Genomic DNA, 26580 nt, shown 5'->3' on the forward strand with positions numbered 1-26580 from the left:
AACAGCGACGTTTACGTGCTACTGAAATACGTACAATGAAATAAATTTATTAAATAGTTTTTAATGGAGTAAAACCAATACTTGAATAAAGGCATAAAATCAAGAGCAAGATATGGACAACGATTCGTTATTCAGGTGACTCTCTAGATTGACTTGAATATTTTATGAAAGAGGAATTGAAAAGTGGACAAAAGATGGCCAATGCTTCTAATTGAATAAATACTTTTTGGATTAAAAAAATCGTTATTGACTTAACTTTTTGATAAAATCAGAAAATGCGTCACTGAAAAATATTTATAAATATAAATTGTTGTTGAAAAATATTTTCATTTATATTGCAATCTTCTGCAAGCAAAAACTGATATTTTCCTGATTAAAATGTGATTTTCTAATAAACAATTTTTTTTTAAATATTGGTTGTTACAAATTAGGAATATTTATGGCAGCGTAGCGCAATTTTTTATGCTGGTTACTCATATATTAGTATTTATTTAAAAATACTACTAATCCTAATTAGTCGCAGTGTAAATATTATAAGCTTCAACATATTTGTCTCTGAATAAAAGTTAGTTAAATGATAAATTAATAAAAATAGTTATTATCTCAAATTAAAAACGCACATTCGTGTGCTTTTTGCTTAACAACTCCCGTTTGATACCAATTATGTTTTTGCGAGCCACTTTTAGTATACAAATTAATTAAATAGCTATTTACACATTTATTTATGATGGCAATACTTACAGAGCAGCTGCGCCACAAAATTACCCGATCCAATCAAATATATATAAACGGTTGAGCAAAGAAAAATGACAATACTTTTACTATACCTTTTAAAAATATTCGTACAAATTTAATTTTATAATATAAAAAACCTTTATTTTAATTTTTTTTCGAGAAATTCTCGAGAAGAAACACTAGTTTACAATTATTGAAAAATATGTCACTGATTCTGATTTTAATCTGGCGTCTTACTATTTACTTATAAGTGAAACACCAAACTAAAATTAAATAGGTTTTATTAACTAGCTAATATAAAATATTAATAACCATTGATGTGTTTATGCACAAATAAATATCATTATTCGTGACTTGCATGAGAAATATTAAAATAAAGTACATTTTAGAGTAGCTGTAGTAGCTGTGGCTTATCCGCACTTTTGTCGGCCAATGGGTTAAATAAATATTTATCTAGCACACTTTTATAATATATACGAAGGGCTTTACTCTCAATTTGTATTTTCTCATCGTTTAATAGGAGTGCTAAGAAAGGAATGGTTGAATATAGAGAATATAATAATAGTGAAATACTTACATAAGCTATATCTACGACTAGTAGCTGAATAGAATGATATTAGATAAGTATTTTTGGCCTATGTTCAAAATTCATTCTTGGCAGCTGTTGATATGACTTATATAGTTAATTAAACTGATATTTCGCACGATCGGTACAAATTAGGTAATAATTTGTAACCTAAGTAAGAATATATTTAGAACATTTAATATTAATAATAATTTTACTATAAATAATATTCCTATTACGCGTTTTTAAAATGCAATATATGAGAATTACGTTTTTAGAAAGAGTATATATATATTTTATAATAGATTTTGTATATTTTTAATGCCATTAAAAAGTTGAGCTGTTTAAAGTTAAAAGATTAATAGAAATTATAGGAATAAACTCATTCTTGCTTTTAAATTTGTCAGACAGAATCATTACTTGTGCAATATGGATCAATAAATGTAAGACTACAACTTAATAAGTTTTAACTTCTCTTTCATTTATTACATTGTCGATTGAATGTGCTGCAATCTCAGATTTTATATTGCTTGTTCATAAAACCATTTATTATAGTTACTTCGACATAGTAATTTGCAGCAGACCGTTCTATAAAAATTATGTTCAATAGTTAGTGTTAGTAAGACAAACTTTTATAATTACATATAAACATAAACGCATTAGATATTTTATTACATTTCCTAGAAATATTCTACAATTGATTGAAATATGCAAATCGTGTTGTGAGTACATATTTTACGCTAGCACTAATTCAATAATTACTTGGGCAATTTTACGATGTACTTACAATAATTTGTCACGCGAACTCTTTCAGAGAAACAGTCATTAACTTAATTTCTCATTTTTCTTTCTCAGAAGCTCTCAAAGTTTACGGATCCCGGCTCACAGAATACGAACGCACTGAAGTCGACAAGTTTCCAGAAGTTTGGTTTTTGGGATTGGACTCAGCCAAAGTCCTCGGAAGACCCGGCGCTCCCTTGAACTCTGGATACGATGACGACAACGGCAGCTATAATAAGGTAACCACACTTTCCAGGCAATTTTCATTTTCCTGATTTATGTAACGCTTACGCCACACGTTAATTGTAATTATTTAATATAGAAAAATCTCGTCGTTATGATGACGATCATTATAATACACGACCACATAAAGTACGCAGTTGATGATGCTACAATTACGAAATGCTTGTTAGAGACTTTCTACTTGTTAGAGAAGAAGTACAGCAATTTTATGTTTTCGCAGGTGGCGCACGACCACATCTGTTATAGGTACGAGATCTTGGAAGTAATTGGGAAAGGAAGCTTCGGGCAAGTGATTAGAGCTCTGGATCATCGAACCAACCAGCACGTAGCCATCAAAATCATCAGGAACAAGAAGAGGTTCCACCATCAGGCACTCATAGAAGTCAGGATCCTGGACCATCTCCGCACCAAGGACAAAGACAGCGCTCATAACGTCATTCACATGCTGGACTTCTTCTACTTCAGGAACCACTTATGCATCAGTTTCGAGTTGATGAGGTGAGCTGACCTTTGCATTCCAGCGCGAATCCGGTCCTCGAAATGTCCTAGTGAAAGTCTCTTTTTCGCTAAATATTCATATTTAACTTTCCAAAATGATTATATGTATATAAATATAACGCGTTTTAGTTTTGACGTGTTACATTCCTGAAGTATATGGACGGGTACTAATCCTAGATATTGCCTATGCTATCCAAATAACGAGGTGTAAGAAGGGTTTAAGTGTAATCCTAGTCACTCAATTTGATGCCTTTATACTACTGTGGCACTGACGTAAATATACCGAAATTAGGGTTTCGTAAAGTACGGATGTAATCTTTAGTTTAGCGAAGTTTAGATACATCTGTAAATAACAAAGGTTTTTTTTATCGAAACTCTAATAGGAGCTAGTAGTTTAAGGATCAGTAATTAGTATAACAAAGATAATCATCAGATTTTATAGATAAAAAACTAACTTAAATGTATGTATACAAGATAATAAATAACAGCGTTTAAGCAAATTTGTAAAAAAATACATAAATAATAATGATTTTACTAATTTTAAATTAAAAAATCCTATTAAATTATTATAATTATGAATGTTATGTATGAAAAAAATCAATTAGGTTAGGTCAGCTGTTTGAAAAACGTTGATTTTTCCGCAGATACCACGTATCATATAATATAGTTATTTTATATAATTCTCAAGCTTTGATTTAGTATTAGATTTGTTCTCATATTTGGTTATTAAGACATATTCTATAATGTTACTTTGTCACTAATTATCTGATGAATAATGCCACTTGCGTGGACATAGATAAACATAATTTTAAGCAAAAGTATACACATTTTACACACTTATTGCTGTAAACCATAAAATGCTAAACGCACATGCAAATTTTACCAAACAACATGATTTTTAATATTCATACGACCGAATTAAGTGTTACTCCGAGCGGAAAATTTGACTTTATAATATTGTATTTTTAGCGTGTCATTGTTGGCTCGTGTCAAGTTTTATGGGTTAGTCAGTCAGCAGAGCTGGAAACGTGTTTTCTATGGGGTTAATGCACACTATTCGTAGACATTGGGTAAATATATATCAAACTTTTTTATAGAACCATTAAGGCGTCCACAATGGTATCAATTATATGTTTAACAACCGTTGTTTACGGGTTATGTTTATAATGTGCTTCCTTATAGACTCCCTTGTAAGTTTTATACAGAAACAAACTACATTTACTAATAAAAAAAATACTATTTTTCTATTGAATATTAATATAAAAAATACTTATATACTTTGTAGCGAACCTTTATTTTTTTCAGAAATGTCACTTGTCTTAAGTAAGGATTATTTAACTGTGTAGTTCAAAATTTTTGCTTTTTACATAAAATTGGCATATTATGTTAATATTTACAATAAAATATTTTTGTATGTATTTTTTATATACGTTTTAAAAAAATGATTTTTTTTATATTATATTTTAAAATGTTTTTTACATATATTTTTTACTTAAATGTTTTTTTTAACAAAGTTACAGTTTTTAATTTTTTTTATAACCGTTATTTTGTATTAAAATTATTTTGAATTAATAGTTATTTTGTCCTCAAATTTTGTTATAATTTTATTATTTTCCATAATACTGAAAAAAGTGTTAAAAATATTTATTATAATTTCATTTTTATTTCTCTGAATTTCTTTTTATTAAAGTTTTTAATAGCCGCCATATTGCAAGATCAATTTTTAAAATAAATTTCATAGCGATATCAATAAACTACTAAATGACAAAAAATAAATTGATTTTAATTTTTAATTTATATTTATAAATATTTTTAACATTATTATTTTTAAAAATTTTAAACACTCGCCATTTTGGAACAAGATGGTTGGTCAGACTATCTAACTAACTTAGTCGATATTTTAACGAAAAATACTTTTAAAAAAAGTTTTATTTTGATAATGTTATTGAAAAAATGTATAAGAAAAATGTTTTTGCGAATTTCATGTAAATTCGTATTATATTTTCAAATATATTTTACCGCTAGTTTTTCTCTGATATATTTTTTAACAAAGTTTTGATCATTTTTAAACAGCCATTTTTAAATGAGATATTTACAATAAATATTTTCAAAACAAGTATTTTGTTAAAATGATTAAAACAAAGGCAGCTATCGTGTTCTTAAATTTTGTTACATCCCACATAAATTTTAAAAATATTTATTTTAATGGAATCACCATTTTTATGATTTTAATAGCCGCCATTTAAAAAAAAAACATGTCGGATAAGGCTGGCTAACAAATGCCAATATTAATAAAACTCAGTTATCTCGTTTTAAAAAGCGCAAAAACTGTAAAAAAAGATTTTTATTGCACTTTGATTTTATTTTTAATTTAAATTTACTCTTATTTTCACCTTCTTATTTTTTATCTAAATTATTTTTGCTAAGGTTATGAACAATCGCCATTTTAAAACATGATAGCGAATCAGACTAATTAACATAATCGAGATTTTGACAATATATAATTTTAATAAAAAGTTTTAAAACAAATTTTTCAAATATATAAATTTTTAGCCTAGTGCTTTTATAATTTATTTATTTTTATTAAATATTCTGTTGTAACCTGAAAGACGTAAGCCCAATGCGTTACAACGGGCAAATCTTTCAATCAGATATAATGAATTCCTATAAGTATTAATCACCAGACACAAAGTCTGGGAGTCTTTGCCATATATATTATTAATTATAAATTATTATAATCAATACATATCACTGCAGCTGGGACCGGTTTTTTTTAAATTAAAATTCGGAGCTCGAACCCGCAATCTCAGAATTACTAGTCTGACACATTACGGACTACTCTATTCCGTCCTATATATGTAGATTCAAGAATAAAATAATTAGACCTTATTTTTATAAATGCTTATTTTTTTTAAAGTTCAACTAATCACGTGCGATTCGATTTAAATAATTAGCCATTTTGCGAAATTCACTACCTTTTGGCACGCCCTTGGCGTTAAAAATGTTTTTATAAAAGCATTTTTAAGTCTTAACAATGTTTACCAAAATGTCTCAGAGCTCTTAAAAAATCATTTTCATTATTACTTGTCAGTAATAATGAGTCCTTCCTCGTGCCTTTATTGACAAAATCTACATCATTATTATAGCTGAAAAAAATTGTATTGTCCTATAAAATTTTGATATTCTTATACGATAATAACATTCTATTTATATGCTAGCATATGACTTTTTATTCTAATGAACGACGATTTCCAATTATTTTTTTATGATTTTCATCGTGATCAAAATTCCTAAAATAAACATAATGTTGTTACACGTATCTTAGCGAAAACGGTGGTGTGCATTTATCTGAGCAAAAATAGCTTTATTGCTACTTAAACTTAAAAAGAGTTGTGCTGAATTTCTTATAAATATTATTTCTCTCTAAGTCGTATCGAAGATCGAACTTTTGTAGATTTAGGGTGACTGCATGGTTTGACCAAATGCTATTTTTGTGCTTCAAATGGTGGTCTTGGTCAATTAGGAGTAATTTTCCTCATTTAAAGTCAACAGTGAAATGAATGATTAAATATATCAGCATTCCAGCTAATATACTATATATTAATGGGGGGTAACTCTAAAGTATCTTATAGTCCCCGATCCTTTGACCAATGCAGATGATTCAATTTAGAACCAGAACCTTTGCTTTTGTCTCATACATATATTATTAGTTTCTTTGTATAATATGTGTAACGGAAATTGCGATAATCTGGCAGCGGTGGTTGGTATCTGCTTTGTGAAAATATTCGCCTACATGTTATGCAATTTTCTTTGACATTCTTGATACCGTTAATGGATATACATAACTGCTCATTTATTTGTAAATAACGCACATAATTTGAAGCACAAATATGTATATTAATTTTATAACCTTTTTAGTTATGCGTGATAACTATTATGAGTGGTCTCGACAAAGATCAATTTGATTATATATAAAACATTTTTCGTTTTGCATAAATTGTGTATTTTTTCATTGGCTCATTGGTAATTAAATTACCACATTGACATTAAATGAATATTCAAACACCACTCGGATTATTCGCAAAAGTTTAGTTTAGAAAGAAAATATTGAAATCAGACACCTGTGTTATGGATAGTTTTGTTGTCACTTTGACGGTTTCCTCGCGTGATCAATTAGAGAGAACGTGTGTGGAGCTATTGTATTTATTTACCTTGCTAGCACTCGCGCGTGTCTCGAGTTTTGGGTGTCGTTAAAATCTCATTATACAGCATGTTCAAAAGTGTATTTTTGAAGCTTTGAATATTATATATTACGCAATCCACAAAGCGTCTTACAGAAGCTCCTTTATTCGAGGCGAAAATATTATGTGTCATATTTTATGAGTACGTTATTGAAGAGCTTCGCAACAAAGATATTTACGTTGTCATGGAAGAAAATGAAAGTCAACGTAAAAAATCTGACTGACACGTTTAAAATATTTTATTAATGTTTTGTTTTGTCGTGGTTTATATAATGTATCTAATTTTAATATACATTATAACAGTTTTAATCTGATTGAACTTTGTTGGAAAATGTTCCTGGTAATAGAAAGTTTGGAATTCGAAGGCTTTCGAAGGATGGGGGCGGTTTGTTTTTGCTATAATAACAAAGTTCGCGATACACATTTCGATGCGCAAATTATCATATAAACCAAAAGCTGGTATTGTTAAATATATTCTATATTACGATTTAACAAAACATCTAATTTAAAATCAAGTCAAACTAATATAAATTAACATTTTACGTAACCTTATTAAATATAAATATTAGAGTCGTTAAATATTGAATACAAATTCTGGACTTTAGTTTCAACTTCGTATTGTCACAAAAAATGTATATTTTTTGATTTTGCCATTATGTAATATATTATTTATTAATATTAAACGATCGAGCTTTCTAAATATATAATTTTCATTATTTTTTCATCGTTTCTACTTAACATAACTTAAATATTTATTCGCATTATAACAATTTTTTCACCAAAGATTTGTTTTTTTTTTTACTAAATGCAAAACATAATTTTTGAGAAAGAAGTTACAAGTTATTTAAATAGATTCTTAAATTTTCTTGATTTAAATGAATTACGACAGCACAAATTTAATCTTAGAGTTGGTAGAATTATTGTGATTGCTTACCTGGACCAGGTTAGACGATCGAAGTAAAGCTGCTACTTTCTAAATGAAAATTTATCTAAACATTCAGCTGAAACGAAGTAGTAGTTCTGGATGTAATTGTGAAAGTACGTTCCTGACTAAAGTAAACGTTTTATCAATTTATTGCATATTTGGCACAGCATCCTTTTTAAATTTCAAAAGAGAGGTGTCAACAATCCGTCAATATTCCTTAGAGCAGTGGTGTGCAAATTATTCTAATTTTGTTTAAAATTTTGTCGCGACCCATGGATAGACGTTTTTTTGATCATCAACGCAGTTAAAGTAAAATTCTTTGTAGGACTTGCATTTATGCTTTTTTTTATAAAATAATGTTTTTATTTATGCATGTGAGCATAAATATTATTTGAACGTAAAAAAATATAATTGTTCTAATTCAATGTGATTTATTCTATGTTCAAATCTGTATTGGAAATCACAAGCCATAAGTCATACGTCATTCTTAGCACGTGTTGATTGTCCGGCTGTGGCTAAGAGACTGAGAGAGTACGCGATCTGCCTCGCGTCGCTTGGCACTCCATCTCGCACATATTCAGGCAATCTGTTGTCTGCTTTTACTGCCATCACAGAAATAATTATCAGTTTTGATAATACACATTTTTATTTATTTTACTGGCACTTGATTTTTGTTAAATAAAAGCTTTATATTTTATAGCAAATAAAATTCTGTGAATTTTGTGAAATCAAAAAAAAAAATTTTTTTTCTCTACCGCAAACAATGGGTTAAGAACATGTACTTACATGAGCCATTCTTGCTTGCCAAATACAAATATGTTTTCAGTGATAGCTATGAGGAGCTGGAAAAAATATGTGGAATGGTGCTATTATATTTAAAACAAGCACCATATATGATTTTAATTTATTTTATATTGATATAATTATTATAAACATGTTGTATATTAAAGAATGTGTGTATGGATACATATGATAATATATAAAAATATGTTTGAGTTGATCTATAGTATTTTTATGTATTTAAATGAAATGTTGAATATTTTTTTGTGTAATGTTTATCATGACGCATTAGGAAAATATGTCAAATAATGTTAGTTAGATTTGTAATAAGGAATAAAATAAAACATACCATTGCAGAAATGAGATAATTCCAACATATTTTTGGCCTTGATCATATGTTTAATGTAGACAATCTGGGGTGGAATCAGACTCTTTGTTTTTGTCAAATATATACTTTATTAGATTTATTAGTGTGCATATATAAAATGATGTATTTAAAATAAGTAAAATAGGGGAACGTCGTCAACCCATGGAATCCTTGCCCTTCGCGTTTTTCAATTTCTTACTGTAACCTAACAGGCGTACGCCCAATGCGTTACAACGGAGTGAGTAAATCAGACACAATACCTACAAGTACTTGGTGACATCTATATAATTAATTATGATTTATTATGTTTTTTATGTTTAAAAATTTAAGTATACTGCTGTGGTTCGAACCCGCGGCCTCTGAGTCACCAGTCAAGAGCATCTGTACAATTTCGATCTTAATTTCAAGTAAGATCCACGGTCGATATGCGTATATAAGAGCTTTGAAACTGTTATTGTCGATTAGAAAAAAACTTTGTTTCTTAAAAAATCTAAGGGACACAAATCAATCAGTTTCCTTTTAGCAAGTATTTTGCGACTAATTTCGTTGCAACGATTATGGATAATCCCGACATTTTCATTCTCAGAATCTTCTTGATTCGTAGCAACTTACCTACTTTTTTTAATTTGTCTCGTCTTTGGCAAGATAATAAATAAGATCAAAATATATATTATATATCAATGTTGGAGTATGAGATGAGTAAATAAAAATACAGTCATTGAGTAAATTGATTAAATTTTTTTAAATAAACAGAAATTTCAACAAAACATATTTTTCGTAAAATTTCTCGCTGCGTGGCCCAAAATTTTTAGGTATTTTTTTTGAATAAAAATATAATTTAATTTTTATTCGTTCAAATTAACGTGCATTATCTATTGTCAGTCACAGTCTCATTAAAACTCGATAAGGCTCGGGTTCGAATGAATGAAAAACTTTTTCATTTAACCACATACAAAATCGATAGTGGTCTCACGTTGACGATATAGCGTTACCTGTCGTGTCAGTAGCTCGTATAAATTTGTCGTGGCGGTGACACGCGAGCTCACCTCTTTTTTAGCCCAGCGGGGGATGAGGGTGCATTTTAAAGTTTATTTTTATTTTCGTGGCTGAGCTATTAGGAAAGCAAATAAGGACGATGGCAATGCAAAACTGAGCTTCTCAAAAATATCAGCATGATTTAATGATAGATGCATATGAACTACTGAATAATTTTAAACTTAGGAAAAAGAGTTCAGAAATCTCAGGCAGATTGAAATATTATAGAATAAATATGAATATAATCTTAACTTGGATTCTTACGGTACAACGTATTTTATACATATGTTTGCGTTGTTGCTCGCTAAATCAATACTTTATTCATATTATTCTGAATCAACGCTACATAAATAATAAAGTTATTGCTTGCCGAGAGCCCATTATTATGTTTTTACCGATATTGAAACCAATCGAACTGATACCTCTTGTTAGTCGACCATTTTTTATTATATGATAAAACACTAGTGAATAACTTAGTTTTATCAGGTAATTAATGTTCGTGTATCGTATACTTATATATATATAAAACACATTGGAACCGGATTCGACCCGATCTAGTGTACATACAATAGACATGCGTGTTGTGTAGCTTTGGAAACTGTTGTTAATTTAATTAGAAGCTTCGTAGTGTGTGCATAGAAGATATATAAAAGTAGATTACATAGACTGAACTGAGCACATACAGTTCGATTAGACACTAAACATAACAAAGTGAAAGTGTCCAAGGCATGTACTACGTATGTACTAATGTACATACAAAGATTGAAAATAGCTTTATAACTAAACTCGTCACGTAATTGGACATAAAACGGTTTATTACTCAATCAGAGTTCATCCGTGGAATGTGATGTATTCTCTGTTTTATGACGAAACCTTCAATAGAAAATGGGTTAGTTTTAAACATTCCACGGATTCTACTTTATGGCGTAACATGTCGTTAAAGAAAGGTATCACTTTTCAGTGTAAATGTATACCTTCATTATAATGATCTTTGAAAGAGAGAGAGAATGTGTTGTTGTTCTATTTAGTTTTGACAAGAAAGGTCGAGTTTATAAGTTATTTTCTTCAATATAATATGTATAAGACGGTGGCATATATGTATGTACATAGTATAAATAACAATTTCTCATCATAAAATGGTTATTTAATAGTGTAGTAGACCGTAATTTATATATAGTCTGTCATAAAAGTATTTGATGTTGAAGTAGTCGTAAAAGGATGATACGCTTTTTAGCCCTTTGCACTCGTACAGTCCGCTTTCTATATTATTTATACATATAAATATTTCTTATGTTATTATAATTTTTGTACATATCAGTATAAATGTTTATTATACATTACTGGGATTTATTTATAAGTCAGATTCTTAGTAATTATTTGTGTAACTTATTCCGCCAGTTGGATACCGAAAAAACTGTTTAATGTATAGTTTACTGCATAAACATATAGATTATACAGATTTACGATAGCAAATAATGTGTTAGGTTAGGGGTCGATGTAAGTTTTAAGAGCCTCGCAGTTGAACAGTTCCTTGGTCTCTGGTTGTATGTTCTTAACTGACAAGTTTTTATATACTTTTGGCGAATAGAAAATAAAGCCAATTTATCACCAATAGCGATATTGTTTAACACCACATTCTATACCATCTCTGGTGAAAGCATGTAACTTATAGATAGGCATTTATGGGCGACAATATGATTATGACAATACCACAAGGGTATTACTGTTGTTTAAATGCTTCAGTTTTTTTATTGTGGTATTTGTGGTTATTGTGAGAAAAATTGGGGGTTCTTAAATTAATATTTAATTTTGTTTTATTGTTCTAGCTTTATAGAATACTATTGTTGAAACTCTTCCATTTAACATATACCATTACAACTGTATAAACAAATATATAAAGACGGAATAGCGTAGTCCGTAACGTCTCAGACTAGTAATTCTGGGGTTGCGGGTTCGAGCCCCGGCAGGGGCACTCGAATTTTCGTTTATAAAAAATGCGCTATTATAAAAAAAATGGCTCCAGCTGCAGTAACATCTATTGGTTATAAATTATATTACACATACTAATTTATAATTATTAACATAGTTGTCACTGATTTCCGGACTTGAGTTTGTTGGTACTTACTTGTAGGCATTCATTCTATCTGATTGACGTATTCAGCTGGTATAGATTTACCCCGTTGTAACGCATTGGGCTTACGCCTATTTGGAAGATTTAATAAAAATAAATTAAAATTATAATATTGTTACAAAACATTGTACTACAAAATATTTTTTTTATTTCTTGATCAACACCTAGTCCAATGTTCAAGTTCACCCCTTCACACTTATCTTCTAATATCATAGAAATCTCGCGCCTACTATATTTTTTATTTGATAGTTTATTCATTTTGTGACAATTTTATATGAAAGAATTAGTTTTTAATAGTAGCAATTCAAAGTATGCGGTGATACGACCATTTTAAACACGCAACATTGCCACAATTAAGGTTTAGTATCTTCTTTGTCTTATTGTTAACAGTTAATTAATTTAGTGGATCGTTATATTGTCCATTGACTCAATTTTTATTGAAATTGACGCATTTAACGTGAGAAAACTTCTGTTGAATATTACGCGTTAAAAGCGCGATAAACAGAAACTAGTCTTAACGACCCACTGAAATCTTTGTTATACCGATTATTATTATATATGTTATAGTAAATGAAGTTATATATTTTGACTAGTATACATAAATAATTTCACTAGCTCAATAACTAAAACAGTATTTTTCATAAACTAATGATCTAATTCGCGTATTACAAAATACAAAATACTACAATATTTAAAATAAGTTAAGCCAAACCCAAACCTAACGTAAACGAATTTACCTGATAAAAGCTTAAAAACTATAGTAGTTTTAGAACTTTCATTAGGTCAAGTTGAGTTTGGTTGTACGTTTAAGTGGTTTAAACAGGAAATAAACGTTTTGTCAAATATAATGTTATAGATATTTTATTTTACTAGCGCTATATATATTTACCGGTAAAAATCTTTTCAGATATGATTTCACTGAAACGCTAGTAAAAATGTAGTTTCACTGGTAATACATATTTATTTAATGTGTACATGATAATAATACATTTCAAGGGATTAGTTAAAATCACCCCATAACGGTCACATGTCGTCTTTAATGAAACACACAAATGTGCGATATTTATGGACAGGTTGAATACGAAATGACAAGTGCGCGGTTGTCAAATTCACAAAGGACACGAAAGGCAAATATTCAAATAAGAAAATAAGCGGCAATAAAAAAATTGATTACACCCTCAAAACGTCGTGATTAGCCGTCTCAATAAAAGTGGGCGTGGACTCTTTTTTAATTTTGGAATACATACATATCAAAATAATTTTTTTTTAATTCATTTTTATGAGTTTATGAGTAGCAGTAAATAGCGTACATATCACTTTATTACACTATTTTAAAAGATATTCATAACTGTATAGCCATAGACAGAAGTATTTCTAAACACACGCTGTAGGCACAATATTGCTGCAACTAAGGTCTAGTAGCACCATACAGTGTAAAATATTTATTTATTAACCTTGTACTTTTATTTATCGAATATCGCTTGTATTACTAAAATATAACAGTTACAATTAACATTAAACGCAAATTAATCTTTATATTTTTCTAATATATTACTTTATTGTAATACAGAAAAATATTCAGAATATCATTGTATATATTATATTTTTTTAAAGTAATAACTTATTCAACACATATATTTTATTTGCATGTTTTAGTATTACTTTTTACCATTAAAATAATTACTATTTATGCTAAAACACAGATTCACATTTGTGCAAATATGGAAAACAGCGATCAATCATTTTAATCTCAAAGAGGGCGTAAAATGTAAATATGTTTCAAAAAAATAATACACCATGAGAAAAAATAAGTAAAGCAAAATTTCACTTTTATTCTTGAACGTAGATGCGCCAATTAGTATCTCGAGCTCGTCGTTGTTTTGTATATTTGAGAAGCGGTGATCAAAACTGAAATTTTGTTATTAAAGCCAATGGGGACATCGCGTGCCATTTTAATACTCGAGATGCCACCGTTCGTGTATTTATGACTAATTATTTTGTGCAAATTGTTATTTATATCCGATCGTCAGCCGAAAGCAAATCGATTATGCTAATTTTTATTCAATCGGATATGGCCGTAATACCAGACGCTAAACTACGACCGAATTTTGAGCTCGTGATGAAAAAAAAAAGAGATTTAGAATTATCTATATATTATTTATTAATGTAGTTACAATATTGTTTATGTTACGTTTAAGCTAAAGATTGCTTTTCTTCCATACACAGTTATTTTCTTCATCTCAAATATTGTACCCATTTATAATAGTCTTCACTAGCGTTAGCACTTTTATAAATTAATGCAGTCATAAAAAACGGTCCTCAGTTTTTGGCCGAATTCCTATGCTATTGACAAGCAATGGAATTCATTCTTGCGTCTCTATATTTTTTTTGTTTGCATTTACCTGCCTAATGATATTATGGACGATGAAAATAAACATGCCTTAATAACGATAACTTTCCAAAAAACTTTTTTAGCAGTAATAGTTTAAAATCAGCGTGAGTGAATACAAAGTAAAATATCTATACTATTTTTTAAAGGATTGCATATTTTTTATCCTCCGTTATAATCTTAGGGGAAAACGCAATCTCCTTTTTAAGATTTGTGTTTTAATTTCAAGTCGGTGTAGAATTTTCTTACCTACATATTTATTCATCTTATACATCTGTGTTTTCAATTTTTTCCATTATCCCCCTTTTATTTGCAATAGGTCTGTGTAAAAATCCCTGGCGGATTTGATTTTCTTCCTTCACACACTACTTCACGCGCAAAATTGTATAAATATAATTTAGCCAGAGTCTATCCTTGACACCGTTATGTGACAATACCTGATATGGAACGAAAAACGAAACGAACAAATACTTTTTTTTTCTCATCCCCCTTATTTTTCACGTTGGTAGCCCGCGCCCGTCCAAAGGCAATTTACCACACGTACACACGCACTTAAAACTTTTTCTCTCCTTTTTGTTTCAGCATCAACCTTTACGAGCTAATCAAAAAGAACAACTACCAAGGTTTCAGCCTGAGCCTCATCAGACGCTTCGCCAACTCGCTTCTAAAATGTCTGCGGCTACTGAAAACGGAGAACATCATACACTGCGATCTCAAACCGGTGAGAGATTTTTTTGTAATCTAATTGAATAGTCTGGTTATGTTTAATTTTTATTATTTTTAACCCTCGGGGCAATTTTTGCACCCATCGTCCAATTTCTATTACGAGAAGTTATACTCGTCGTTGGCAATAAAACGAAAAAGATAAATCATATTGCTTATTAAACTTTATTGTAGCATGACTGGTATTTCGGACTTTAAATCGGTTTTCGATTGATAATTGCCTTTCGAATTGAATAATGTCAATATAAATTTTAATTTCATCGAATTTTGAAGAAAGGAATGTAGAATGATACAAAATACTTTAAATGGACAATATTTGTATATTGAAAAGATAATTCACATTCTAGATTATATTATATATTTAGGTAGCTCCGTAATAAATGTCGTTTTTTGTCATATATTTTTTAACAGTTAGTTGTGCTTTGGTCATTGATACCTAAGTACTTTTTTTGTTAAATATGTATTGATGACCATCTTGACTCCTCATTCCGATATTAAAAAAAAAATTGCGCCGCTAAGTTTATGATGGCATAATTTTTACCAAGTAAACAATTTATACGAAATTGCATGTTATATGAATTTATTATAAAAAATCTTCAACTACGCTATTAATGACTTGATCTGCAATTCTCGGTATACCAGATTTAGGCAGCTAAGGAGTTATTGTGTGTACAAAAAAAATTAGAAGTCGTATTGTATGGAAGAATATGCTACAAAAATATATTTAATTTAATTGTAAATATTTGTTATAGAAAACTCTCACAATAAATATTGAAAATATATGACGCCAGAGAATAATTGGCAATTCATTGCAATCTAATCCAAGAAAAAATAGTTAATAATATATTATTGAAGCCTAGAAACAGGTTTGTTTGTCTTATTCTTGATCTCTATTTTTCTACTATTGTATAACCAAAATCATTTAGATTAAATGAATATAGACAACTAATGATGCATAAAGAGGAATATTAGCTTATGAAGAACGCAAAATAAAATTTGTGAAATAAATAGCAAATCGAGTAATTCTAAATTTATGAAAAATATAGTACGAATAATAAACATAATTAATACTATGCATTTTAACTATAAAATAAAACAGCATTAGAGATTTAGTTACAGTTTTTAAATTAATACATGTTAATTTATTTTGTAGTCTATAATTTATTGGTATTATTATCTATAAAAATTATTCACATTATTGCAAATTAAAAAAAAATATAATTAAAATGCTGTTTATTTATAATTTCATAAGTTATATATGTAAATATATAACTATCTGGGGTACCTCAAAACAATAAAATATCGACCACCGTACATGTACGGCGATACTCCTCAAAGGGTTAATTGATTAAATTGTATTTTGAAAATCTCGCTTTAAATAATTCTCTGGCGATAAAGTTACTTCTTGTAAATCTTGCAAAGAATTTAAATCTTCAATTGTTGAAAATATATTTGATTGCTGCATTTTTGAATTTGGGTGAGTTGCGATCACATTTCCAGTTTGTAAATATCTTAATAATGTAATTTATTTTACATTGCTGCGTTCAATGGTTCTTTTTTTATTGACAGTAATATATTTTGCTTTATTTCATTATCGATTTTAAAGATGCTTAATAACAGTAGGAGTTCCTCAAAACTCACGTTTATTTACTGTAATCAAAATGATTACACATCAACAGCGTAAAGAATAGCACCACACACAAAAGCCCTTGTTACGACCAGAAAAAATGAAATAACACGCAAGTGTTTTTACTGTAAATATTCTCCGTCATTAAGAAAATATTTTCTTGCTGCGAAATGGTCACGGATATAATAAATAAACGGATCTATAAGAATCCCATTGCAGAATACAATGGTTTGATGACCGTTAATGTCGCTTTCTAAAGGCGTTTAACTATTTCGCTATTTTAAGAAACAAGTACATTTATTGGCTGGATGATCGCTGCATGATTATGATTGATTAGCAAGCTTTGCAGCCCTAGACCAAGGAGAACAATAAGGTAGTCACAAATAGCCATTCGAAGTGAACAGCAGACGCCCGTCACCCGCGGACAACATACTGTAATGGACGCTCACATCCCGAGAGGAACTCCTCCGCTGTACACTCGCTGCTACGTCATCAACTAGACCTTTGAGGACCTCCCATGGACATCATCCCTGCGCCGGTTTCTCCACCATCGCTCGAAGAATACATCTCGACATTCATCGTCTGTCATAATTGCAATATAATCTAATAAAACTCTAACTAGATTCCACTAAGCGTCACACTGGCTACGAAGTCAGACTCCCTAATGATCTGAAACCTTGAAAATGTAGTTAAAAATTTGTGAAAGTTTGTATTTTTATAAAAATATAACGATCGAAAATTTTCAGTTTAAATTTTTACAAAAAAAATATTATATGTACAAATTTTTTGTACAAGTTGATCTGCTTTTGCAATCAAAATATAATTTTAACTTTTAAATTTACTCTTTTTGTATTTGTCATTCTAATTCTTCAGCACTTCTAAAGCCAAATAAATAATTGTTATTATAGATTTATCTTAAAATAGAGAGCCTCCAAATCAGCATGTATTCATCGCATCATTCCAATGAACAAAAAGTCGAAAACTAGTAAAGTTTTTCATATTTTAAATTGTGTATGTTGAAATCTGGTATCGTTAAAAGATGGGAATTATAAGTTTCTTTTTTTATCAAATTCAGATAATTTTATTTAAAGATTATCTTTGAGCTTTCTAATGTCAATAATAATAATGATATTTATTACATTTTTTTACTGAGAAGATTCGGAAAATAGTAAAGTTTTGCACGAAGACGTCTAGTATCGCTTTAAAGCAGAAATAGCAGTATTTACTATTATCGAATTCAGCTTATTTCCTTGAAGTTGTAAATTACTTTATTTGGATGTGAAATTTGGTATGTATTATACAATCAATTTAAATATATAAAGTTTTTGCAACTAAATCTTATCGATAAATCAATCACACATTTTTAGCATTTTATTATTAACCACTCTTGCTCCTCAGCCCTACTTCTCTTTAAACCAGAATTGTCTACTCAGATAAACATGTGTACCTTTGTCACACATTTTCATAATATAATAAAAATAAGGGTTTCAATTCAAAACCATATAACTGGCTATTTCAATTCAAAGCCTGACAATCCCTTATTGATTTTTTGCTCTGGCACTGTTCTTCAAAATATATACTTTTCAGACAAATATTTATCAAGCAACCTAATAATTTGTAAAAATAGAAATAAAATTTATGATGTTATGTATTTCTTCCTTTTATAATACAAAATATTTTTTCATCAATTTAAATAACATTTTTTATATCGCAAAAAATATACTTTTCCGTGTCGCGTGGCTATCCGCAGTCACGCCACATTAAAAATACGTTTATAAATATGAATACTGCAATATTTTATTTATTTATTTACTTACAATGTATGTTATGGTATGCAAAAACGAATAAATCCTTCCAATGACGTGCCTATGCTCATTACGATAATAAAGTTTAGCGCAAAACTTTAGCCCACCGATTATCCACTCGATATTATTGCGGCGCTATTTGCCTCAAACAATTAGGACTATAAATCGTCTTTTGACGTTTCGAACGCGAATATTCCGTGTTTCGAGTGTTATTATTTGTAAATCAATTAAAGGAGAAAAACTTATTAATTCTTTGATATTATTGTTTTAGTGAATCAGTATTTTCAACAACACACAGCACCAACTGGAGCTGACGGGAGCACACGTTAAATTTTATGCATACAAAATTCTTTTTATAAAAAACATGCTACCAACATTTGTCTTATATTGCATATAAATTTGTACTAAATTGCACGACGTTACAAATTCCTATGTTGCAGCTACGCTTCGGAATTCCGCTATTTGAATGTTGCACTGTATGCAAAATAAATATAAATATATATATATATTATTTAATTTGCCAATTAATCGAAAAAATATAACTATCACAAAATTTACATTGCCATAACTGTTTTTTTTTATTAATAATATATATTTCTTTGTCCACAGGAAAACATTCTTTTGAAGCAGCGCGGCAGTAGTTCAATAAAAGTTATAGATTTTGGCAGTTCTTGCTACACGCACCAAAGGGTATACACGTACATCCAGTCAAGGTTTTACAGATCTCCAGAAGTGATATTAGGTTTATCTTACGGAGCGCCGATAGATATGTGGAGTTTAGGTAACTATTTTATTTCTTAAAATTAATATATTACTAAAAAAATATTTTTATTAATTTATTTTTATTTTTTATCAGGATGTATTCTAGCAGAACTGTACACTGGATATCCTCTGTTTCCTGGAGAAAACGAGGCTGAGCAGCTGGCCTGCATCATGGAAGTTCTAGGCTTACCGCCAGATGACGTCATTGTTTCTGCATCTCGTAGACGATTATTTTTTGGTATGGAAATTAATATTATATAAAAAAAGTAGAAAGCAAATATTTATGGTAAAATAATGTGAATGAACTATACATAAATCACTTATATTTAAAATAATATAACTTAAGTTCTTAAAATAGATTTTTGTATAATATAGCTCTTAAAACATTTTAATACTTAAACTTTCAACAACAAAAATCATATTATTATCATTATTTCAGATTCAAAGGGGAACCCTAGATGTACCATAAATAGCAAGGGAAGAAAAAGAAAACCTGGATCTAAGACGCTATCAACAGTCATCAGATGCGAGGATACGCTCTTCGTAGACTTCATAGGAAAATGCTTAGAGTGAGTACAATTTTAAATCTTGCTATATATAAAAATCACATAGTGTATATACGAAATATTTGAAAACATATAGAGTTCATACGGGATTTGAACTTAGGTCTTTTAGATATTCGTCTATAATACTTCTACTTTGCATGCCTTGCAATGTTAACCTAACGAGGTGTAGAATAATAAATATAAATCTATTCAACCGTGATGGATAGTGAACTAATAATTTAATTCTTTATCGAGTTTAAATCATGCTTATTCGTGACATCAATATGATTAGATTTAGATTGTGCGTCAAATTATTGCTACCAAATGTAATTGAGGTAAAAAAATTTTCGTCTTGCATTTTAACTTTAAAAAAATTCTAATATCGATATGACTTGCGTTTTCAATGATCATAAGTAAACCTCAGAAACGATGCTGGGATGAATGTAAAAGTACCTTGTGTTTATTTAATTTTTATTACAAATCTGATCTCATGACTTGGCATATTCCCCATTGTGTCATCATTGGCATTATACAAACAATAAAAATATATATTAAAACAGCTTTGCATGAACTGAAAAAAAATTCCGCCGAGCAAGAAGATCTGTAAAATGTGACAAGTGACATTTGACGATGCTTAAAGGAAGTCATATAAGTCGATCGACTTGTGAAGGGAGATCTTTTTGTGAAGGGAGCGGATCTGAATACTTTTATATACTTATCAGGATATAATAAATATTTTTTAGTTATTAATATCCGCATTAATGTCGTTGATTAAGAGCAAAAAGAGCAGTAGACCCAGATTGGATTCCTGTGGTTCTCTAAAACGAGCGAAATACTTATCAAAGCGACGATTGCTATAGCTGATTTTTGATTGACATATCTGATTATTTTCAAATATATTGTATGTTCTGGAGTGGATACTTTCAAGAGATAATTAATTTTTATATCAGATTACAGGATAAAAATTGTTGTATATGATAAAGCATTAATATTCGATGTTCTGATATCGAGAGGCATTAAAAAATATATGAATATAGTTGGTGCATTTTATGATGCTAAGATTGCAACGGTGTACTGTTATTTTAAATTTCAATATAAACAGATTTTGATCTGTACACACGGTTTCTCAGTGAAAAATCTGTATAAATCTGTGTAAATGCAGATTTTTAGAGATGTTCCGTGTGAAAAAAATACTGTTGCGAAACAGTGCCGGTTGTTGCGCAACGTTATCGTCGCATTGTTATCGAATAATTGAAACGTACACGTGAATGGACGCTTCCTGGCGTATTTTTTCTTCTTATACATATATGTATAGTCAGTCCATATCTTACTAGACAGATATGGATCTTTACGTTACGATGATAGAATGGGTTTATTGCTCTTTTATTGAGTGAGCTCAATAAAAATCGCATCGACTATTATTATGTTGCGTCAGATGAGTCAGTTTTATATGGCAACGAGATTATAGTGATGGAAGAAAGTGTATTACTTAGTATACATTTTGAAATACTGTTCCAACGCAAGGATGCTTTATATATGTAGCAACAAGTTATTTTTTCTTTGCATACAAATCAACTGAAGAGTCTAGATTTCTAGCTGTATATTTTTCTGCTGTATACTATTACATTACGTCAAATTTAATCAGACGTTAATTAATTTGACAACCAGTTTTATGTATAATAAATTACGATACATAAAAAACATAAAATTAGATGACTAATCAGATATATGGCGTGTCAAAAATAGCTACTTACGGAAGTCATTAGAGTGTTAATTAGATGTAGTGTAAAATAGAAATTTAAAATTTTTTTAAAAATACAACTAAGACATATCTTATTTATTTTTAACAATTTATTGCACATAAGTGACCGACTACTCAATATATTTTGGCTGCGTACCTTAAAGTCTTTCTTTCTGGACACCGTTCCTAAACTATTACAATCAACTAAGAGAGTCCGTTGCCAAACTCTGCCGTTTCCGGATTTTTAATTACGTAATTACGTAAATAAATAAATACATTTATATTAAAGTATTGCCTGGCGATAAAATATGCTAAAAATTGTTTATGCGATCAATTGACGCTACGGTAAACTGCTAGCGATTAATTGCTGACGGTGAATTGCGGGAGATAAATTTTCCGGATCTCCTCCTAGACACCATAAAAAATTGAACCCATGACTTTTTGAGTATTAGTTACCTACTTACACCACTGGTCACATTATGTTGCTCGTAAATAAATATTTTTGTTTGAAATATTATCACTGTAATGTCAAATGCATTTTTTACCCAAAATTACACTTTCTGAAAATTTGCTTGTCTCTATCACCATTAAATTTATAAAGGGCGTTAAAGCCTGGGCATTTTATTATAAGATATTAAAATAAAATATTTTTATTTAAATCATGCCAAATTATAATAAAATATCCTGAAATGGAAATTTATTGTTAATCAATAAAATCTATTTTTAAATGTAGTTAATTACTTTGTATGAAACAAATGAAATACTATATATTTTGTTTAATTTTACAATAGATTATTTTAAAAATATAGATTTATTCTTCAGTTGATTCTATTCTATTGAAATCAACTAATAAGAAATATTATCCTAGCAAAAAAAGTTTATTGTAAAAAATTTGAGTTTATTTTAGTCTCTAGCAATTAGCAACTGAGACCACTTTGTTTAAGCATTTGAATTAAATATGTCACGTTCAGAGTTTCATACAAAATATAATAGTATTGTACCAAAATAATACTGTGTAAAAAACACATTGAAAATTGCATAACAAAACGCTTAAAATGTTAACAAAGATTTTGGTTGAAAAACAAATTGAATTTTCATAGTCTGAGTGGTTTTTGAATAGCGAATACACAAAACAAATTAAGCAATGTATAATTACTGTTTTTTCATTTATCATTATTTTCGAATGGCCACGAGAACTAATTATTAACAATACTTACTATGCCTTTAAGCCCTATACAATGTTATTTATTAAAAAATTGCTTACATATCGGCTATTTTGTAATGATGTAACGTTATCAATTATTATATTGGTCTTCATTATGAGCTTAAAAATAAATTAGCATATGAAGCGCATGTTAGTGCTCGCTTTCACTTTTGCATTAAGATGAAAATCAATTAGCTGGATGATACAAAGGAGCCCGTGCAGTATCCAGGAACAGAACATCTGCTAAAATAACCGATTATCTGCCACTTGTGCAAATATATCTATTTCAAACGTCTGTGACTAAACGTTTCTTAGATAATTTGACGTTTACTTATTTATACAACAATTCAGTAAAGCATATATTTTTAACCGCTTAATAACCAAAATATATTTGCATATTTAATATTACATAAAATACAATTTTCACTAAAGCACATATATATTTAATAGATTCCCTTTGGCTTTTATAATAAAAGCATCTCTTTATGTATACTATAAATCATAGTATCTTAAACTTTTGGCTCAATGCCACTTTTTCAAAGACAATTTTATGTTGTTGTTAAGAACGCCCTTTGGGTAATGTTCCTTTAGAAAATCTATAGAATATGAAAGGGGGTTTCAGCGGGTGAGAGACTAGCAGCTTTTCGACGTAATAGATTGTATAATTATATTTACTCGTAATAGATTTTTTGTATAAATAATGTGTAAAAGCCTATTATTTGTTTCATTCTCGCTGTGCTATTAATAGCTGTGTATAAATTTTTTAACTACAAAAAACAAAACAACATTAAAAATAACTCAGTTTGAACATGTGAATATTTGGCAACCGTGCATTCCACGCATTCCATCTTGTCGTTGCATTCGACTTGCTGCCGTTTAAGATGCTTTTAGCTAAACTCTCGATTCTCTTATAGTCGTGTTCAAAATGCATTGTCGGCATAACAATGTCACTTGTCAGTGGGCTATAAAGATCGATAACATTTTGTGGCGCTTTTAACGCGTATTACGGTTTTTCTTACGGTCGGTGCGTCAATTTCATTAAAAGCTATACGTCGAAGATCTCTACATTATTTTTAGGTATAAACTGTCAGTTTTTAAGTATCAATTATTTGTTCTGCTTACTTTCTTACACTTAAATAAATTGACTTTTGTTAACATAATTTTTGCTGGGCAGTTTGATGACGTCTTTCAGTGGTTTCTAAACTTCATACCATCGTACGATAGATAAACTTAAATAAACGACAACTACTTCATCATTTCAAATCATACTAAAAAAATTGCAGTAATATTTTTGCAATTTGATTTGCTTTTTCAATTTTACATAATTAACCCTCGTTATAAATATTAATTTATCCAAGAAAACGTTTCAGTAAGAATGATTACACCGTTTCTTAAATATTATATTATATATTTAAGAGCATTTCCATAAATCGAGTTTAATCTCACGAAAAGATGTTAAGAGCAAACTTAAAATAAGAATAGAAATATTCTAAAAACATACTTGATTAAAAATGAATTAAGTAATAATAAAACAATAATGTTCATTTAAACAAATCATTAAAATAATGTTCAACTGCAAATAATATATATTATTAGATACAGTATAATGTTAAAAAATCACAAAAAGGTTTTAATCAACTTTTCATATTTATAAACAAAAGTTAACAGTTACAAATCTATTTCTAAAAATAAATGAAATAAAAATATCAGTAATATTATTTATAATAATATGTCCTGACCTTTGCGAGATTGAATTGTCGGATGCGAGTTGAGCTCTGGATTCCAGACGTTGAACTGGACAAGTTGATGCGAAGAGAGAAGCGGCGGATTCTGTAATATTCGCTGTTCTGAAGTTAAGTCTGCTTCCTCTTGACTGTTGTCCAATTTTGATCGCTCTAAAAAATCTGAATTGTAATAATATTTTATATTTTCTGTATTTATATTCATGGTCCCTTTTATTGAAAGCCGAAGGAGCAATTTTTTTCATAAAGGCAGATTAGAAACAGATTTATGGTGTGTACTTTGTGATTTTAGCTGTTAAAATGTTTCTCACGATGGTGTCCCATTTAACAATGAAATCCATTTTTTACTTTACGGTTAAAACGCTATATTACAAACAGTATTGCCCTTTTTATGATTTAATATCATGTGTTAATTTCTATAATTGTAAATAGAAGATTGGTTATTGGATTTAAAAAAATTGATATCGAATAGGAATAAAAACAAAATATCAGTTACATACATATTTTGTATTAAGTCAAATATATTTTAACTAGAATATTGTGAATTATTAAATACTAAACAATAAGTAATAATGAGTTAAATAATAAACATAAATACTCAAACTATTACAATAATTTATAATTTATACACGTACTATACAAAAAATATTTGAAAAAAAATTTAACCACTAGTTGTGTTTAGCGTTTAACCACAATATTGAATTTTAACAATATTACATTCCACAATTGCACAAAAATCACATTACAACACATGCTACGTAACATTAAAATTCTTTTTCAAACGTCTTGTGAAAAGTTTTCCTTTATTATAAAAAAATCTTAGCATAACAATAATCACATATTGGTTTAAAAAGAATTACAACGCTAGAGTGCATCGAACTCGTTCAATCGAAAGTTCAATTATTATGCACTTTTTATTCAGTTTATGCAATGTTAAAGTAAAAAATCGAATATGCTAAATCACACAATTAAATTATTGCTCAGTAAAGTGGAAAACTTGGTATTTTTTAATACAAGGAGAAAAGCAATCTACAATCCATACCAAGTAAATGGCTACAAAATGTTGTAGAGCCCTGAATGATTATAAAATAATAAATATGTCTTATGAAATCGGAAGCATAAATAATAGTTTTGACGAGACGACATTATCAAAGCATTACGCGATCAATTACCAGAGACACAACGACCTTTATAAAAATAAAATTGTCTAATATCTAATAGATTTGATGGAGGAAATCGACAGTGCGAAACGACTGGCGATGGTTTTGTCGCGGGCGATTAGCGATCTCGACCGAAACCGGTCGAAAGTAGACGAAAGTTAATCATATCAAAACTTGCATTATCCAGTATGTGTATGAGAGATTATTAGTTTCGATACATGATGAATATTCAGAAAGTAACGATACATTAAAAGTTATTTTGGTCATGACTTATTGACATGGAGTTTTTGATATACTAATTTTTTAATAACCTGTTTCATGTAAAACTGCTTTAGAAACTTATTGCCATTTGTCATTAGGTTAATCGATTTTAAACGTCCATTAAATCGATATTTTTTCCTTAATTATTTGAGTTCGTTTATCAATGAATACGCATTACTTCTTCCTGCTTAAATTCATGTTGTTATTTTGTCACATTTCTCTTTTGGCACAAAAGAAATGGACCAATACCTCGCACTGAATGGAATTAGATTGACGCAGAAAATTTTAACACAAAATAATATTATATCTTAACTAAATACA

At 29.1% G+C, this 26580-nt stretch overlaps 1 protein-coding gene across 1 annotated transcript in view; it reads left to right on the forward strand.

Annotated features, from left to right (window-relative positions):
* The window catches only part of LOC148229276 (dual specificity tyrosine-phosphorylation-regulated kinase 2-like), a 60029-nt gene that overhangs the window by 17115 nt on the left and 16334 nt on the right, over window positions 1-26580 (forward strand). The window contains exons 3-8 of the mRNA XM_088196500.1: window positions 2156-2319; window positions 2544-2821; window positions 15272-15410; window positions 19454-19625; window positions 19701-19844; window positions 20046-20175. Coding sequence (XP_088052626.1) covers window positions 2156-2319; window positions 2544-2821; window positions 15272-15410; window positions 19454-19625; window positions 19701-19844; window positions 20046-20175 — 1027 coding nt within the window. The remainder of the gene's footprint in view (window positions 1-2155; window positions 2320-2543; window positions 2822-15271; window positions 15411-19453; window positions 19626-19700; window positions 19845-20045; window positions 20176-26580) is intronic.

Source organism: Plectrocnemia conspersa, unplaced genomic scaffold (genome assembly GCF_051122295.1).
Source record: "Plectrocnemia conspersa isolate PC_06_02 unplaced genomic scaffold, ASM5112229v1 ptg000011l, whole genome shotgun sequence".
NCBI classification, from domain to species: Eukaryota; Metazoa; Arthropoda; class Insecta; order Trichoptera; family Polycentropodidae; genus Plectrocnemia; species Plectrocnemia conspersa.